This window comes from Bos indicus, chromosome 2, assembly GCF_029378745.1.
Source record: "Bos indicus isolate NIAB-ARS_2022 breed Sahiwal x Tharparkar chromosome 2, NIAB-ARS_B.indTharparkar_mat_pri_1.0, whole genome shotgun sequence".
In the NCBI taxonomy this organism is placed as follows: Eukaryota; Metazoa; Chordata; class Mammalia; order Artiodactyla; family Bovidae; genus Bos; species Bos indicus.
Genome location: NC_091761.1, coordinates 26,173,884 through 26,193,293, shown reverse-complemented (window position 1 = coordinate 26,193,293; position 19,410 = coordinate 26,173,884). Strand labels below are relative to the sequence as shown.

Here is a 19,410-nt window from a genome sequence, read left to right as displayed (position 1 = left end):
ATTTTCCAGGCAAGAGTACTGGAGTGGGGTGCCATTGCCTTCTCCAATGAAGCTAGTAAGTATAAAAGCTGAGATTTGAACCCAGAGTTAGTGACCATGCTTTTCATCTTATATTTTCACTGCTTCTCAGTGTGTACATGAGGAAGCTGATGGAAAAAGGAGTGGCTGTCAGTTGCTTTATTTCCTCCACAGCAGCATGAGGGTGTGAGAGATAAATGGTGCTGGGTGTACTTCTTCTCATCTCTTTGGTGGAAGTAATTCTTTTGCTCCAGTCAAATCTTGTCAGGGTTCACCAGTTTCTTCTCCAGTGCCCACGGCTCACCTTAATTTATCCTCACCTGGAAGAGGGCTGGGGACTGCCTGTGGTTGTCACAAGGGAAAGGGGGCTGGCACACAATTCTGAAATATCCAGGACAGCCCTCCATAGTGAAAGGCTTTCTTGTTGAAAATGTTCAATATGCCTTCATTAATTTTTTTCTTGCATATCTTTTCCACAATCCCTACTAATTAAAGGCATATACTTTCTTCAAGGGTCAGCTTAAGTTATTACTTTGGGACTCCAAAATTCAGTCCTCCCTGTTTAATTGCATTCCATCTTTTCTTCTCTTTGGTTTCATAAATATTTGTTGAGTGACAGCTGATGCAAGGGCAGAGGGGACTCATATGAATTAGATGGTCCCTGTCTATAAGAAGACAGATCCTGAAGGGGAGTTGAGTTCAGAGGAGGAGGTGCTGCCTATCTGTGGAGGGATAGGGAACATGAGCTGGCTCTTGACGGACTGGCAGGATTCTTGATTAACGGATATGGTGGAATGAGCACTCTTCTTGGCAGAAATCCAAAATGACAGAGGTGCAAACATCCAAGGATGGTTCAGAAAATGGCAAGGGTTTAGGTTGAAATTCATCACAAGCTTGACACAAGGAAATGGAAGGAGTTTTGGGAAAGGAATGGAAAGCTGTATTTAGGTTATTGAGGTCTTAAATATTTAAAGAATGTTGTCTTTAAATTTTGCCTTTAGCAGTAGGGAGCCATCACAGATTATTTGTTTAAGCAAGATTGTGACATGAATTACTTGATGATTTTGGATGTTGTATGTGGTTGTGAGGTATATTAGGAGTTGTAATAAAAGGAGACTAGAGGAAGGGAGACAAGAAGGCTCTTCTTGTAGCCATCCCTTGTAAGATGCACAGAGGTAGCAGCAGTGAGGATGAAAAGGGAGAGACAAAAATGAACAAAGAATGGCCACAGCTTAGTGGCTGACTAATGTAAGAGTGAGGCCGTAGCTTTGGCTACCAGAAAAAAATGATGGAGCCCCTAATGGACATTGGGAATTGAGTAGTGGCTTTGAGAAGCCAAAGGTGGTTGGTTAATCTTATATGTGCAATGTCTGAGGGTTTTGCAAATTAAGGGTTGCATGTTAGTGGAGATGTGTGGCAAGCAGTTAGTAATCCTGGTCTGGGGCTCAGAGGAATAGGGCTGGAAAGATGGCGCCACCTGCTATGACATGATTATTAAAGCCATCAGTGGAGATGAGCCATTTGTAAGACAAGTGAAGGACTGAAGGGAGGATTTGGGTTTAAATGTCCACATTAATGGGAGAATGAAGAGGCAGATTAGGAACCAGCAAAGTAAGGTATAAAGAAAACAAAGGGAAGGGAGGGTTTTGTAAAAAAGACAACAGCCCTGGAGGGTTCGCTGATGGCTGATTTCCTGGAGGGTAAGGATGAGGATTAAGTGTCTTGAATTTCATGACTGAAACCTTTGAAATAGAGATTCAGTAGGGAGATGGGGCTGGAAACCAGATCCTCTGCCTTGTGAAACAAACAAGCATAGCCATTCATCTTTATGTGAGTATATGTGAGTGTATGTATTAGTATCTGCAATGATATTTATAGTTCAGAGTCATTATGTTTGGATGGTGGAATTTTATGAGCATTGTGATATTTTTATTTCTTTATTTTTCTGTATTGTCTTAGTGTTTTATGAAGCTAGAATTGTATTATTTTTTAATTAAGGAAACCTCACTGGTTTCTAAAGTTTTGATTTTTAATCCTATATTAAATAAGTATTTATTGAACACTGATTATACATTGCGTATTTACTGATGAGTCAGAGAAAAATTTTAAGGCATGGCCTCTGTTCTTAGGAGCTCACTGGAGGAGAAAACCAACATGTGAACAATAAATGTCAGGCAATGTGATTACTGCTGGAAAAAAGTATGTAATACACTAAGAGTGCCTAATACCTGAGACCACTGAGAAAGGGCACCTCTCCTGGCAAGAGTAGGGGAGCCTCCCAGAAGAGATGAGATCTGTGCTGTACTTGAGTGGGTCCTATCTAACCATGTGCAGGTGGGTTGTTTGTGAAGAAGCCAGTTCTTATGAAGGGGCCTTGTCGCTGTCTTACCAGCCTTGGCCGTTACATCATGCACTTGCTTATGCATTAGTTTGGAATTGTTCTGATTTGTTCACGCTTGTATGGTATGTGGTTTTTAAATTTTGTCTGTCCCTGCATGTTTATTATATTTAATATTTGGACAAATTTACTCTGAACTTTCACTGTTCACTCTTCTGATTTCTTTTTAAAAGCTATGCTTCCAGCTTTAAAAGCATTGTCCTATGATTTATGATTCATGTAGAACATACTATAACATATAGACAAAATCTTCTTAGTAAGATACTCAGACATGGATATCGTCATTATGAATATTCTCATTCTGGAATGTTGCTGGACAAGTTTCTATTTAAATCATGCTCGCTAGGCATGATTGACTAGGAGTTCACGGGGTTTAAGCTTCAGTTTGCTTTATTTTCAGCAAGGTAAGGCTGCACCCACACTATGGAATGACGCAGGGTATTCAGCAAGGTACAGGCCAAGGCTCCTTTGGGGTTGTTAGGAACTCAAGTCAGCCTGTGAGAGACACACATTGTGAGAAGGGGACCTGTGTTGGGGGGCGTCTTAGGAGAATGTAATAGGAAGTTTCATGGATATTCCAGGACAGACAGCAAAGTTCAGCAGGCCTGAGAGGGCCCTGGTACAGTGCTCATAGTGAACCCAGTCACCAGCCCTCTCTCAAGCATATGGTCCTTTGGGTTTTTCTTCTTTCTTCCTCTAAAGATGGGGTTCTACAGCTTCATGTGGTTTTTGCTTTTACATGACTCCAGCGTGCATCTGGGTGAGAATAATCTCTCTAGAGATCTCTTATTTGTTAAAACAAATTTTATCTTGTAAAATAAAATAATCTATGTCCCAGCAAAAAAGTATTGTGTAGATAGGTATGAAGTTTTGAAAAATTATATTAATTTCAAAATTAGTTTCTCTATTTTCCAACCTCTCTGGTGCTTCTCCTGGTAATTTTCCCTAAAGTCTGAGTTTTATAGCCTTCTGGAAAATGCATAGATACACACACACACACACATAAAATGGCTGTAAATGTACATTTGATTTCTATTTACACAAAAGTTATCTTTACACATTGTTCAATACTTTTAAAAAACTGTAATTGTCCATTTTGACATTCTTCTATATTAGCTGAAGCAAAACTTACTTTCTGTTAAGTGATTACATGTGGATAGATGATATTTTGTTTTATGTGATTATTATGATTTATCATACAATCTCTCCATAGTGATGGACCTTGAGGTTATATCTTGTTTCCTATTAGAAACAATCTCCTTTTCTTGACTAAACTGGTTTATTATTATCGATTTTATTTTGTTTTTTCCCAGCTCCTACACTGAGTCCAGCTTCTAAAGTTTTTTTTTTTTTGCTAGGTACTATCTTTAATATTGTGATTTTTTTATATACTATAATTTCAGTTTTAACTTTTTCCACTGTGTCAAGATCTGAGAGGGCTTTAAGATTTTCAGGTGACAAGGATTTTTCTTGTTTTTATTATTAACATTTAGTTTTATTGCAGTGTGGTCAGGGAAGAGTGTTCTAATTGCACTTTCCTGGAATACATTGAGACTTTGTTTTGTGGACTAATGTATTCTATCTTTTTAAAGTTAAATATCCCATCAGTACTAGAAAAGAGGTTTTATGTTAGATTATGCACTTAGATATATATCAACTGGGTTAACCAGTTTGACTGTATGATTCAGATTTCTTATTTTGTCTCCTTGTTCTGTCATGACCTACAATATCTGTTACCTATTATTGTGTTTTGCTGATTTCTTCTAGAGGTTTCTGTTTTTATAAATTTTAACACTGTCTCTGGTGCTGAAAGATTTATAATACTTATAAATTCATTACTGATTTAAACTTTGGTTATTCTAATAGTATGTAGAATTGTACCTGGTGGTGGTGGTTTAGTCGCTAAGTCGTGTCCGACTCTTGAGACCCTATTGACTGTAGGCCTCCAGGCTCCTCTGTCCATGGGATTCTCCAGGCAAGAATACTGGAGGGGTTGCCATTTCCTTCTCCAGAATTGTACCTGATGCATAGTAATTGCTCAATTATTATTATTGAACATACTAATAACACTTCATGTTCTTTAGTAGTTTTTGCCTTGAACGTACTCTTTTCTAGTATTAATACTGTGATTTTTGTTGTTGTTACCATTTGACTGGCTATTCTTTAACCTCCTTTTACTTTTAAACTTTCTGAGTCACAAAGACTCTTAGATAGTTTATTTTAGTGTGGATCTCTGTAGATTTGGTTTGTTCTTATTAAAGAATCCTATATTTATTGATATAATATTTTTGCTTTTTATTGCTCAGTCATGTCCAACTCTTTGCGACCTGATGGACTGCAGCACACCAGGCTTCCCTGTCCTTCACCATCTCCCAAAGCTTGCTTAAACTCATGTCCATTGAGTCGGTGATGCCATTCAACCATCTCATCCTCTGTCGTCCCCTTCTCCTGCCTGCAATCTTTCCCAGCATCAGGGTCATTTCTAAGGAGTTGGGCTTTTCACATAACGTGGCCAAAGTATTGGAGCTTCATCTTCAGCATCAATCCTTCCAATGAATATTTAGGGTTGATTTCCTTTGGGATTGACTGGTTGGATCTCTTTGCAATCTAAGGGACTCTCAAGAGTCTTCTCCAGGACCACAGTTTAAAAGCATCAATTCTTTGGCGCTCATCCTGCTTTATGGTCCAACTCTCACATCCATACATGACTACTGGAAAAAACATAGCTTTGACTACACAGACCTTTGTTGGCAAAGTGACATCTCTGCTTTTCAATGCTGTCTATGTTTGTCATAGCTTCTCTTCCAAGCAGCAAGCATCTTTTAATTTCATCTGAACATTTTTAATGCTTCTTAACTTTTATTATATTTTCTGTCTTTAATGCTGCCCGCCTCTCCCCTGTTTCTTACCGCATGGTTTGTCTTTTCTTCATGTGATACATATACATGTGTCTGTATGAGTAAGTGTATGTTTTAATGATAATGTCAAGGATTTATAGTCGATTTTTTTGTCTTTTTGAGATTCTTTTTATAACTTTGTATAGTGATTTTAACTTCTGTGTATCAATATATCAATTACTAGTGACTCACTAGTGAAATGAGTGAGAAAATTAACACATATGCTTTCTCCTTTTTTTAATTAATATTATTTCACTTGGTTAACTTTATAATTTTAAATAGTATATTTAAATGTCAATTTCTTGATTTATCATCTTTAGAAAGTAGAGAAACTTTCCTTCTCTTGTTAATTTGGTTTACTATTTTTTTATTATTAAAATGTATAACAGTTCCCTCTGTAAATGTACTTCCTACTGCTGCTTTGTATCATTTCAAAATATAATTTCAGATATCCCTATCAGACTTTTTCCTCCACCTTTATCTCTTTGCTTGCTCAGCTTTGAACTCAAGTAATTTTTTTTTTTCAAGTAGGAGTCGCAAAATCACTGAGCTCTTCCATGTCTGAAAATGTTTATTGTCTCTATTCTTGAATAACACTTTGGCTAAATATAAAAATGTTCACACTTTTTTCTCCCTCAGACTATTGTACACATAGATTACAGATTTTCCTCTAATGAGTACTAAGTGTTGGTATGGAGAGAAACCTGAGCTTCTGTTCTGTTCTGTTTGTTTTTCGTTTTGTTTTGGGGTATGGATTTGTGTGTGTGTGTGTGTGTGTGTGTGTGTGTGTGTGTGTATCTGTCCTCTGTACCTGAAAAATTCTCTCTCTGCCTTGATATTCAGTTAATTTTACCAGGAAACATCTGTCTGTCTGGACTGTTCATTTTGCCCTCTGATGTATGGGTATTGGACATTGGGGCAGACATGCTCGATTGATATTGACTTTGCTTTTCTTTCCGAAATATTGTTTAAAAGTGCTGTGCTAGCATTACTCTACTTGGCAGGAGGCATCTTTTCCTGCGTATCTTTGGAAATGTAACTTGTTTTAGAACACAGTCTGATCATTTCTTTTACTTTTCAGTTCAGTTCAGTTCAGTCGCTCAGTCGTGTCCGACTCTTTGCAACCCCATGAATCACAGCACGCCAGGCCTCCCTGTCCATCACCAACTCCCGATGTTCACTCAAACCCACGTCCATCGAGTCAGTGATGCCATCCAGCCATCTCATCCTCTGTCGTCCCCTTCTCCTCCTGCCCCCAATCCTTCCCAGCATCAGAGTCTTTTCCAATGAGTCAACTCTTCGCATGAGGTGGCCAAAGTACTGGAGTTTCAGCTTTAGCATCATTCCTTCCAAAGAAATCCCAGGGCTGATCTCCTTCAGAATGTACTGGTTGGATCTCCTTGCAGTCCAAGGGACTCTCAAGAGTCTTCTCCAACACCACAGTTCAAAAGCATCAATCCTTTGGCGCTCAGCTTTCTTCACAGTCCAACTCTCACATCCATACATGACCACAGGAAAAACCATAGCCTTGACTAGACGAAACTTTGTTGGCAAAGTAATGTCTCTGCTTTTGAATATGCTATCTAGATTGGTCATAACTTTCCTTCCAAGGAGTAAGCGTCTTTTAATTTCATGGCTGCAGTCACCATCTGCAGTGATTTTGGAGCCCCCCAAAAATAAAGTCTGACACTGTTTCCACTGTTTCCCCATCTATTTCCCATGAAGTGATGGGAAGTATATAAATGATAAATTTTATAATAACTTGGGCTAATCCAATGGGCTTCTTAGGTGGCTCAGTGGTAAAGAATTACACCTGCTAATGCAAGAGACACAGGAGATGTGGGTTTGATCCCTGAGTCAGGAAGATCCCCTAGAGGAGGAAATGGCACCCCACTCCAGTATTCTTGCCTGGACAACCCCATGAACAGAGGAGCAAAGAGTTGGATGCGATTTAGTGACTGAGCACACACGGGCTAATCTATGACCTATTGTTGATGTACAGGCACCTTGAAACCCCAAGTCTAATTTTTTATTAATCCACAGAGGTGATGGGCAAAAGCACAAGGCAAGAGCAGTAGGACATGGAAGAAATGGCCCCACTTCACAGTGAGGATATTTAGTGCTCTCTTCAGCCCTGGAAGAATTGAGCTCATCTATTTGCTTTTGACCCCTTGTGGTGTATCAGCTCATAGGGCCTCTGAAAAGACACAGGTGAATGAGTAGGGAATTTATCAGGAGGACCGTTTTTCTTTGGACTAGTTTGTTTCCTTCTTTTTCACTAAACACATCAGTTTTAAGGGCACCCTGTGAAATTTGTTTTGTGGATTCCTTTTATTGCCAAAGCCAAGGCTCACCTTGGACTATCCTTCATTTTCCCTCTAGGCCTTTCACCGGCTGCTTAGGGGCCACTCATCCAGCTAGGTAGTGACTCTGCATTTAGCCTTGGGCAGATTCAGCTTCAGGCCATTGGGCAGTCCTCTTTCAGAGACCAGAGGAAAAAGATCACAGATCTTTTTGGTGATGAGCCTTTTTATTTCAGTGTCTGTGTATTGGTGTTCTTTCTCTCTTCCTCCTTCAGGAAAAAAGAACAGGAGTTGGACGGGCAGAAGAAGGTCACTTGCCTTCTTCTGCCTATTGATTTTCCTGTGCCATTCAGCGGTTCATTAGTTTCTCGTAACTACAGTTCTGCATTTAGTGGCAGTTTGGGCTGGGACATCAGCCACTGTGGGGGACTGACTGTGCCTCGGTCACCTAGAGGTAGACTGGAAAGGTGACTTTTGGACAATACGAGTGTGGGTGCTTTAGAATCAGAGTGTTTTATTGTTGATCTTATATTGGTGGTTTACTATTTCTTAATGACTCCAGTGCTAGCCCACATAAGACTTTGAGACTTAAAAAAATTAATTTATTTTTGTTGAAATATAGATTTATAATGTTGTGTTAGTTGCAGGTATACAGTGAAGTGATTCAGTTATACATAAACATATATCTATTCTTTTTCAGATACTTTTCCCATATAGGTTATTACATAATATTGAGTATAGTACCCTATGCTATATAGTAGGTTTTTTTGGTTATCTATTTTATGTGTACAGTGTGTATATGTTAATCCCAAACTCCTGAATTTATCCCTCCCTCCTTTTTGCCTTTGGTAACCATAATTTTTTTTTCTGTGTCTATGGGTCTGTTTCTATTTTGTATGTAAGTTCATCTGCATCATTTTTTTAGATTCCACATATAAGTGATATCATATGATATTTGTTTTTCTCTGTCTGGCTTATTTCACTTAGTATGATTATCTCTAGGTGCATCCATGCTGCAAATGGCATTATTTCATTTTTTTATGGCTGAGTAATATTCCATTGTATAAATATACCACATTTTCTTTATTCATTCATCTGTCAATGGATATTTAGGTTGCTTCCATGTCTTGGCTATTGTAAATAGTACTATAATGAATATGGAGTGCCTGTATCTTTTCAAATTATGGTTTTTCTCTGTCCAGGAGTGGGGTTACTGGATCATATGGTAATTCCACTTTTTTGTTTTTTTAGGGAACCGCCATACTGTTTTCCATAACAGCTACACCAGTTTTTCAATCTCACCAATAGTGTAGGAGAGTTTCTTTTTCTTCACCCACTCTCCAGCATTTCTTATTTGTAGACTTTTTGACAATGGCCATTCTGACCAGTGTGAGGTGATACCTCATTGTAGTTTTGCTTTGCATTTCCCTAATAATTAGTTGCGTTGAGAATCTTGTCATGTACCTTTTAGCCATCTGTATGTCTTCTTTGAAGAAATGTTTATTTAGATCTTCTGCCCATGTTTGATTGGGTTATTTGTTTTTGTTTTTGTTTTAATTGAGTTACATGACTGTTTGTATATTTTGGAGATTAATCCATTGTCAGTTGCATCATTTGCAAATATTTTCCCCCACTCTGTAGGTTGTCTTTTCATTTTGTTTATGATTTTCTTTGCTGTGCAAAAGTTTTTAAAGTTTAATTAGGTCCCAATTATTGATTTTTGTTTTCATTTCCATTATTCTAGGAGATGGATCCAAAAGAATATCGTGATTTATGTCATATAGTGTTTTACTTATGTTCTCCTCTAGGAGTTTTATAATATCTGGTCTAACATTTAGGTCTTTAACACGTTTTGAGTTTATTTTTTGTGTGTGGTGTTAGTGAGTTGCCATTTCTTTACCGAGGGGATCTTCCTGACCCAGGGGTCGAACCAGCATCTCTTATGTCTCCTGCAGTGGCAGGAGACTTCTTTACCACTAAGCACCAACTGGGAAGCCCCTGTGGTGTTAGAGAATATTCTAACTTCATTCTTTTACATGTAGCTGTCAGGAGACATTTTTATAGAATATCATCCACTATGAGGAAGTGATTCAGGGAGAGGTGGGATTGACCTGGTGTATGAATATCAGAATGTATGCTGACGTACATTAATTACACAGAAGTTTTAAAACTTTTTATAATCTCCAAAATAGGGAATTGAAAAACATACAAATACAAACAGAACATGATTATGAACCCTCATGTACGCAGCTTCAATAATAATCTCCCATGGTCAATCTGTGTCGTGTACGCCCTGTATTTTTTCCACTCATATTTTTCCAGACAGCTTATTGTTGTACCTGTAAATATTTCAGGATGTATTGATAAGAGAAAAGGGCTAAAATTACAGCCACAAATATAGTTATCATAATTCAAATAATTAGCAATATGTCTTTAATATCATCAAATAACTAGTCAGTGTCCTAATAATCTCATAACTGTTATTTTTTTAAAGTTTTTTTTGTGTGTGTGAATCCAGTTTATTTTATATTTGGTATGTATCATAAGTCATAACCACCTTTTAATCCTGAGGTTTTCCCTTTCAGTTTATTTATTTTTATTTGCAGTTTATTTTTTGAAGAAGTTGGGTCATTTGTCTTGGAGCATTTCTTACCGAGTCTGGATTTTGCTTATTGCACACCCACGGTGTTGTCTAGCATGTTGCCCTGACCTGTGTTATTCCTGTAAATTGGTAATCTAGAAGTCTGATCCGATTCAGCTTTAATTTTTTTGGCAACACTCTTTCTTAGGGTGTTCTTCCATCAGGATGCCTGACTTTCCTTTGTGATTGCTAAAAATGTGTGGAATTTAAATCTCTATGGTGAAATGTTTGCCGCAACCTAAGCTTGGAATATGTTGGCTTATTTTTTAAAGTGTGTCCTCTGCTGATAATTGTAACCAGAACTCCTCAGGAAGTCTTTAGACATTCAGTCCTGCTAAGATAAAGCAGCAGATGTGCTACTACTTTACAGCCACATGGGAACTCCTCACTGCAGTGTGACGTGTAACCTGGTCAGGGTGCCCCTCTCTTGTGGTAGAAGGTCCTGGAGCTGAGCTGTTCTCTGGTGGGGCAAGACCTGCCCCTGCTCTTAGTTGCAAACAGAGGTCGTGTTCAGTCCATTTGTACTTATCAACAGAAAGAATATTATTGACAGCCTGCTTTCCCAACTGCTGCAAAGAGGCACGGCCTATGACTCTAGGAGACTGCCTTCTAAAAACAAAACAAAACAAAGACTATTGTTCTTAACTTCTAAGGGATTCTGTTACCACAAAGATAAAGTCTCTTTTTTCTTTCTATTGAAGCATGGTTGGTTTACAATGTTGTCTTGGTTTCTGGAGTACAGCAAAGTGACTTAGTTATATATACATATAAATATTTACGTGAGTTCTTTTCAGATTTTTTTTCATTATAGGTTATTACAAGATACTGAATATAGTTCCCTGTGAGATACAGTAGGACCTTGTTGTTTAAAGTGAAGTCTCTCAGTTGTGTCCGACTCTTTGCGATTCCATGGACTGTCACCTACCAGGCTCCTCAGGCAACAGTCCATGGAGTTTTTCAAGCAAGAGTACTGGAGTGGGTAGCCATTTCCTTCTCCAGGGGAATCTTCCCGACCCAGGGATTGAACCTGGGTCTCCTGAATTGCAGGCAGATGCTTCACCATCTGAGCCACAGGGAAGCCCCGTTGTTCAAAGTCTCTTATTAAATATCTGTCTGCTTTTCTATCTATCTATCTGGTGGCTTAAGTAATGAGAAGTTGGATATATCCTAGATATTTTGTTAATTGTGATGTGTGGGCAAAGGTAGGGAAACATTCCTTTAATACCTAGGCTACCCTTATGTACTAGATGGAGATTTCTTTCGTAAGTGATGTCCTCCTTGCCTTGCTGATAGCTTTTCCCCATAGTGGAAGGGTTTGGATGCCACAGGAAGAGAGGGGACAGCGAACCTTGCTCTGAGAGAGTAGTGACTTTGATCAGAAATCTGTTTGTGGTATCAACTTCTGTAGTATTACTACATAAAAAAATCAAAGAGTATTCACCAAGTCTTCACTCTAGAACAGCCACACTCCAGACATGTCCAGGTCCATAAGAAATATGAATTGGGGTGTAAACTGAATGAACCCATCTCATGCTGAAAAATGCCATCACTCACATCTTCCCAGGTAGATTTGTCCTTCTATTTGTTTTGCATTGAGAGCAACCCATGTAACTTGAGACTTCAAGTCTCCTGAGTGAAGTGAAAGTCTTCAGTCATGTCCAACTCTTTGCAACCCCATGACCTACACAGTCCATGGAATTCTCCAGGCCAGAATACTGGAGTGCATAGGTGTTCCCTTCTCCAGGGGATCTTTCCAGCCCAGGGATCAAACCCAGGTCTCCAGCATTGCAGGCAGATTCTTTACCAGCTGAGCCACCAGGGAAGTCCAAGAATACTGGAGTGTGTAGCCTATCGCTTCTCCAGGGGATCTTCCTGACCCAGGAATTGAACTGGGGTCTCCTACATTGCAGGCAGATTCTTTACCAGCTGAGTTCCCAGGGAAGCCAAATCTCCTGAGGTCACTCTTTAATTCTGTGTTTGAATAAAATGATGGAGACCTCATGGTGGGGACTCAGGAAACTGCAGTCCCACGTTCATCCCTCTTACTCCAAACTGCTCCTGACCCTTCTTTGTTCACTCCTGGCTAATTACGTGAGGCTCTGGGCACAGACATAGGCAGAAGCACCATCTACCCACCAAGGTTAACATTCTGGCCAGGAGCAGCTTTTCAGCTGTCTGTGGGGCTGCCTCCCCGAGCAGATTATCACCACCTTTATGGGGCTGTATAAGCAGCCACTGTTTGGGCTGGCTGTTTAATCAATCATCAGAGAGTTTATAGAGTCGGGTATTGATTTTAAAGAGAGCAGACTGGCAAGCCTATTAATGTGTGCCTGTTCTGCCGCACCTTTATTTAACCTTGTCTGTGAACGAATGTCCAGGTCAACATGATGGGCATGGCAGTGGAACCTCGGGGGTCTGCCTCCCGCTCACCCATTACTGGTGTCGACTGTAGATGATCCCCTCTGGTGAGTTTTTCTTGTTTTGCAGAGTGCAGAGAGCGCTGTCTATTAGGTCTGTGATGCGTTTGGCTTCCATGTGGGAAGCATCTCCCTCACAGAACTGTTCAGTATTTGGTGCAGTTGGTCAGAGAGAACCATTGCTAAGCAGAGGATTCCCTTAATTCTATTATGTAGGCTTAGGAAAGCCTGGATTCCCATTCCTGTACTACCCCGACACAGTCCTGTCACCAACCTGGACTTCAGTTTCATCTGTAAATTAGTGTGTGTGTGTGTGTGTGCGCGCGCACACGCGCGCGTGCGCGTGTGCACACGCTTAGTTGCTCAGTCAAGTCTGACTCTTTGCAACCCCATGGACTGTAGCCTGCCAGGTTCCTCTGTCCATCGAATTTTCCAGGCAAGAATACTGGAGTGAGTTGCCATTTCCTCTTCCAAGGGATCTTTCCAACCCAGGGATCGAACCCAGGTCTCCTGCATTGCAGGCAGATTCTTTACCAACTGAGCCACCAGGGAAACCCATTAGTTAGCTAGGTAGGACTCCTGTACCAAAGTACCACAGACCGGGTGGCTTAAACAACAGAAATTTATTTCTTCAAAGTTCGGGAGACTAGTAGTCAAACTAAGATGTCAGCAAAGTTGGTTCCTTCTGAGGGCTTTCTCCATGGCTTGAGGATGACCATCTTCCCTCTGTTACAGAGTCTTTCTTCCGTGTGTCTGTGCCCTAATCTCTTTTTTAAAGGACACTGGTCATATGGATTAACTTCCTCCCACCCCTCCGCCCCATAACCTCATTTTACCTTGATTACCTCTTTAAAGGCTCTATCTCCAAATATATTCTGAGGTACTGGAGATTAGGACTTCACCATATATGAATTGGGGCAGGCTTCCCTGGTGGCTCAGACAGTAAATAATCCATCTGCAATGCAGGAGACCCAGGTTCGATCTCTGGGTTGGGAAGATCCTCTGAGAAGGAAATGGCAACTCACATCAGTATTCTTGCCTGGGAAATCTCATGAACAGAGGAGCCTGGTGGTCTACAGTCCGTGGGGTTGCAAAGAGTCGGACACGATTGAGACTAACACACACACACTAACACACACACACACAGTCATATGAATTGGGGTGTGGGGAAGTTGCAATTTAACCATAGCAGGGGATGAGATGGTGGTGGTGGAGGCTACTTAATCAGGGATTTTCTAATAGTGCTCAGAGAAGGTCCCAGAGTCTAAGGTGACAGACTGTCCTGGTTTGCCTAGTTCTGAGGTTTCCCGGGCTACAGGACTCTCAGTGCTGAACCCAGCAGCTGCAAGCAGACCAGGGCATTGGTGCTCCCTCTGGTCCCCCATGGGAGGCACAGTGCAGGCACCCGCTTCCCCAGCCTCGCTCAGCCAGAAGGACACCACTTCTCTCAGCTTATCCATCAGCATCCTAAGTAAGATTTAATTTAACAAAAGGGTGTCATGGCCCCAAATCATTAGGAAACCACTTGATTCGAGGGCTTCCAGGGTCCTCTCCCACTTCCACGGGCTATGATTTCATTTCACTTGCGCACACCGAATTCTTGCCATGTGTTGGAAACTGATAACTGATTGCTACTGCTGCTGCTAAGTTGCCTCAGTCGTGTCCGACTCTGTGCGACCCCATAGATGGCAGCCCACCAGGATCCCCCATCCCTGGGATTCTCCAGGCAAGAATACTGGAGTGGGTTGCCATTTTGGAGCAGAGCAAATTTGGTTCTCATTTGGTTTGTGGCTGAGGGTAAAATAGAACAGAGCAAGAAGCTGTGCTGCCTCTGCTGAGGCAGAACATGGTGTTGAGCCTTTGTGACGGCGACTGTCACTGGTTGGCACTCACCACGTTCACTTCATTCTGTCTTCATCCTCTTAGACTCATAGGCACAATGCAGAGTGGGTGGCAGAAGCAGCCCCACCATGCCAGTGAGGAAACTGAGGCCCAGAGAGATGCGTTGCTAGGCAGATCTTGGGGCTGAGCAGGGCAGGGCCTGGATCGTGCAGGCGTTTTGGCTCAGAACCTCTGTGTCAGTGGCGCTGAGCCCAGATGCAAGTGGAGAAACAGGGCCTGTCCTGGTGAGTATAAAGTAATTCTACCCACATCGATGGGCCAGATTCTTCTCTTCAGGAAGCACATCTCATTACCCTCCCCATCCCCACTTGTCTGGCCTTAATCAACATCCCCAGTTGATCCCGCCTTTCGCTTTTGTAGAAGCTGAGCTGAAGAGCCGTTCCCAAGGTGTTCAGAGGTTTTGAGGATCTTGCAATAAAGGACAGTGAATTATATAGTGACAAAATTGTTCACTTGCTAATTCTTTTTCATGTCTTCTGATGAGATTAAGGGGAAAGTTTGTGCTAGTCTTTAACTCTACCCCATCACTCCATGATCTCCTTCTTTTCCCCAAAAGAACAGGGGCAGCAGTCCCTGGCTGTGCTTGAACAACTGTTGCTTTTAGTATAATCATCTTTTCACAGTTAATTTTGATACACGGCAAATGATTTAGGGTAGGGATATGAAGTGCCTTTAAAAGATACATATGGGACTTCCCAGTGATTAAGACTCCAAACTTCCATTGCCAGGGGTGTGGGGTTGATCCCTGATCGAGGAACTAAGATCCTACATGCCATGTTGTTATTGTTGTTCAGTTGCTCAGTCACGTCCAACTCTTTGTGACACCATGGACTGCAGCACACCAGGCTTCCCTGGAGTTTGCACAAGCTCATGTCCATTGAATTGGTGATGCCATTCAACCATCTCATCCTCTATTGTCCCCTTCTCCTCCTGCTTTCAATCTTTCCCAGCATCAGGGTCTTTTCCATTGAGTCAGATTTTCTCATCAGCTGGCCAAAGTATTGGAGCTTCGGCTTCAGCATCAGTTCTTCCAATGAATATTCAGGGTTGATTTCCTTTAGGATTGACTGGTTTGATCTCCTTGCTGTCCAAGGGACTCTCAAGAGTCTTCTCCAACACCACAGTTCAAAAGCATCAATTCTTTGATGCTCAGCCTTCTTTATGGTCCAACTCTCACATCCATACACACCTACTGGAAAAACCATAGCTTTGACTACACGGATCTTTGTTGGCAAAGTGATCTCTCTTCTTTCTAGCATACTGCCTAAGTTTGTCATAGCTTTTCTTCCGAGGAGCAATCGTCTTTTAATTTCATGGCTGCAGTTACCACCCACTATGATTTTGGAGCCCAAGAAATAAAAATCTGTCACTGTTTCCTTTGTTTCCTCATCTATTTGCCATGAAGTGATGGGACAAGATGCTATGATCTTAGTTTTTTGAATGTTGAGTTTTAAGCCAGCTTTTTCCTGTTCCTCTTTCACTTTGATCAAGAGGCTCTTTAGTTCCTCTTCATTCTTTGCCATTAGGGTGGTGTTATCTGTATATCTGAGGTTGTTGATATTTCTCCCAGCAATCTATGGCAACAAAAAAATTTAAAAAAACACAAGACATTTATTTATGTAAAAAAGCAAGTAATTTAAATTAGTAACTAATAGCACAGGTAACATACATATATGGCAAGAATTGTGAAACATGTGCTGAGAAAGGTGGATTTGGGGAAACACTGGCCAAGGGGAAAGCTTAGAGTTCATTAGAATCTTGAAACCAGAATTGTTTGACCATCTGACCTTTTAGGGTCATTGTCTCAGCCCAGGATGAGCCTGGCCTGGGCTCTCAAGCTGCTGGTTGGAGACCCCTTCAGAGCATGAAATTCCTGCCAGGTGGACTCTGGAAAGACAGATTCCCTCCCAGTATCAATACCACAGATATTGGGATTTTGTTTGGTTTTGGTAATGATTTTCAATATCTTTGAAATGCCCCCATCAGAAAGGGTAAGGATGAAAAGTGAATTTTTGTTCCAAGTCAAAAGGCTGTGTCTTGAGTGAATGCAGTCAGGAAGATAATTAGAAGTGGAAATTGGATTGCCCAGCATAAGGCAAAAGGGCTCACTCTAGGTGGACCCCTGGGGACTGGATGCTGTGGTTGTTCCTGTTGGAGTCTAATGGCCCCTTTCCTGAGGTTAGAAGCAGCCTGGGGTTGAGACCCATCTTCCAGCCTTGGAGTAACTATACTTGAAGGGGCTTTTTCATGGGACCAGTCTAGGGTGACTTTGTTTGCCTGCCAAGCTTGCTGCTGGTACTTTAAAGTACTTAAACTTTACAGGGCCAAGTCCTTATTAAATAGACTACTGCTAAGGTGGGGAGAAATGTCAATAACCTCAGATATGCAGATGACACCACCCTTATGGCAGAAAGTGAAGAGGAACTAAAAAGCCTCTTGATGAAAGTGAAAGAGGAGACTGAAAAAGTTGGCTTAAAGCTCAACATTCAGAAAACAAAGATCAGGGCATCCGCTCCCATCACTTCATGGGAAATAGTTGGGGAAACAGTGGAAACAGTGTCAGACTTTAAGTTTTTGGGCTCCAAAATCACTGCAGATGGTGACTGCAGCCATGAAATTAAAAGACGCTTACTCCTTGGAAGGAAAGTTATGACCAACCTAGATAGCATATTCAAAAGCAGAGACATTACTTTGCCAACAAAGGTCCGTCTAGTCAAGGCTATGGTTTTTCCTGTGGTCATATATGGATGTGAGAGTTGGACTGTGAAAAAGGCTGAGCGAGGAAGAATTGATGCTTTTAAAGTGTGGTGTTGGAGACGACTCTTGAGAGTCCCTTGGATTGCAAGGAGATCCAACCAGTCCATTCTGAAGGAGATCAGCCCTGGGATTTCCTTGGAAGGAATGATGCTAAAGCTGAAACTCCAGTACTTTGGCCACCTCATGCGAAGAGTTGACTCGTTGGAAAAGACTGATGCTGGGAAGGATTGGGGGCAGGAGGAGAAGGGGACGACAGAGGATGAGATGGCTGGGTGGCATCACTGACTCGATGGATGTGAGTCTGAGTGAACTCCGGGAGCTGGTGATGGACAGGGAGGCCTGGTGTGTTACAATTCATGGGGTCACAAAGAGTTGGACACGACTGAGCAACTGAACTGAACTGAACTGAAGGTGGGGTGAGCTTGCAGCTTCTGGTTAGCCATTCAGTGTGATTCCCACAGTAGGCTGTTGCTGTGTGGATGGGCTCTGGGCTTGGCTAATCCTTGTAGGACCTACGACCTGGATGACAATGGATACTCTGCACTGACTGATGCTATTACCAGACCTGATTTAGGTTCTCTTACCTGCTCACACCAAAGCCAATCCACCAACAGCGGGGTGTGGTGAAACAAAGTTCAATGTTTTCTGCAGGGCATCAACCAAAGAGAATAGACAGCCGATGCCCCAAAGACCTGAACTCCCTGATGGCTTTGGGGAAGGACTTTTAAAGGGAGTGTGAGGGAGGATGTGTGATCAACTTGTGCAGAGGCATCTCAGATTGGTTGGCATCAAGGTTAAGTTGCAAACATCATCAGCTTTCTAGTTTCAACCAGTCTAGAATCTCTGTTCTTATGGTCAGCAGTTTTCATCTGGTTGCGGTCTTCTTCCTGTAGAAACAATTCAGAAATGTGTGTCAGGCTTTTATCCATATCTTTCAGCGAACTGGGAGTTTAGTGTTTCTGCTATGTGGTGAATTTATAGTCTAAGTTGTTACCAGTTTCTTGGCCCAATAGCTATTCTTTGTTTCTGCATCTTCACATTTCCTAATCATTAACTCTTGAGCCAGCCTTCAAGACTCAGGGGAGTCCTGGAAGATTTAACATAAGCTTTCTGAAAGGACAGGGACATAGGGGTTTGTACAGGCACCAGATCCTCCTTCCTAACAGCCCAGACTTTGCACACAGAGGCTGGGTGCTAGTTTCTAGTGACCATTGGAGAGACCTGGTCAAGGTTACATGATTTGGCTGTAAAGATCTCAGACCTGAGACTTTCAGATTTTTTCCTGGCATCAGCAGCCACTACTAGCAACCTAGAATAAGCTTGTCTGGTCATGACTGGACATCCTCTTTGGCCCTTTTACTCCCTCCTTCTGTGTGGATATAATCTCCCCTTTTAGGATTGTGTTTCTGAAGATGTTCCAGAGCCATGCTGCCCACCCTCTATCTTCTACCTGCATTTCTTAAAGATGCTTCAAATCTCTTTAAAAAAAAAAAAAAAACTTCTTAAAGTACAAGGGGTCATTTAAAAAAAGGAAAGTACCACAAGATTGCTGGTTAAGAAATAAAAATATTCTTGTTTCAAAAGCCCACTGACACTACTCCTGTGATCTGTTGCTCATAACAAGCTTTTCTTCCCACTAGGAGACATCTGTATGGATTGTTTCATTATAACGCCACAATGCTTGGACTTGAATCGCTTCCAGATCCCACAGATACCTGGGAAATTATAGAGACCATAGGTAAAGGCACCTATGGCAAGGTCTACAAGGTGACTAATAAGAGAGATGGGAGCCTGGCCGCAGTAAAAATTCTAGATCCAATCAGTGTAAGTACCCACAATATAGGGTTTCATGCACACTGAGTTTTCAACTTCCTTCTTGATTCTGGGGGTGATTTTCTAGAGATACTGAAACCTGGCATGATATCCCAAAATGAGTTACGACTCCCTGGCCCTCCTGAATGAAGTGACGTGAGGTGAAGTTGCTCAGTCGTGTCTGACTCTTTGCAACCCCAGGGACTGTAGCCTACCAGGATTCTCCGTTCATGGGATTTTCTAGGCAAGAATACTGGAATGGGTT

General features: G+C 41.5%; 1 protein-coding gene across 10 annotated transcripts in view; it reads left to right on the top strand.

Moving 5' to 3' along the window:
* The window catches only part of MYO3B (myosin IIIB), a 486,811-nt gene that overhangs the window by 7,589 nt on the left and 459,812 nt on the right, over window positions 1-19,410 (top strand). For 7 of the 10 annotated variants that reach the window (XR_011570836.1, XM_070803483.1, XM_070803498.1 and 4 more), the window contains exon 2: window positions 18,974-19,157. Coding sequence is in view for 9 of the 10 variants with exons in the window: in XM_070803483.1 (XP_070659584.1) it covers window positions 18,974-19,157 (184 nt within the window). In the remaining variant the exon portion in view is untranslated. The other 3 variants (XM_070803497.1, XM_070803493.1, XM_070803491.1) reach the window with 3 other exon arrangements.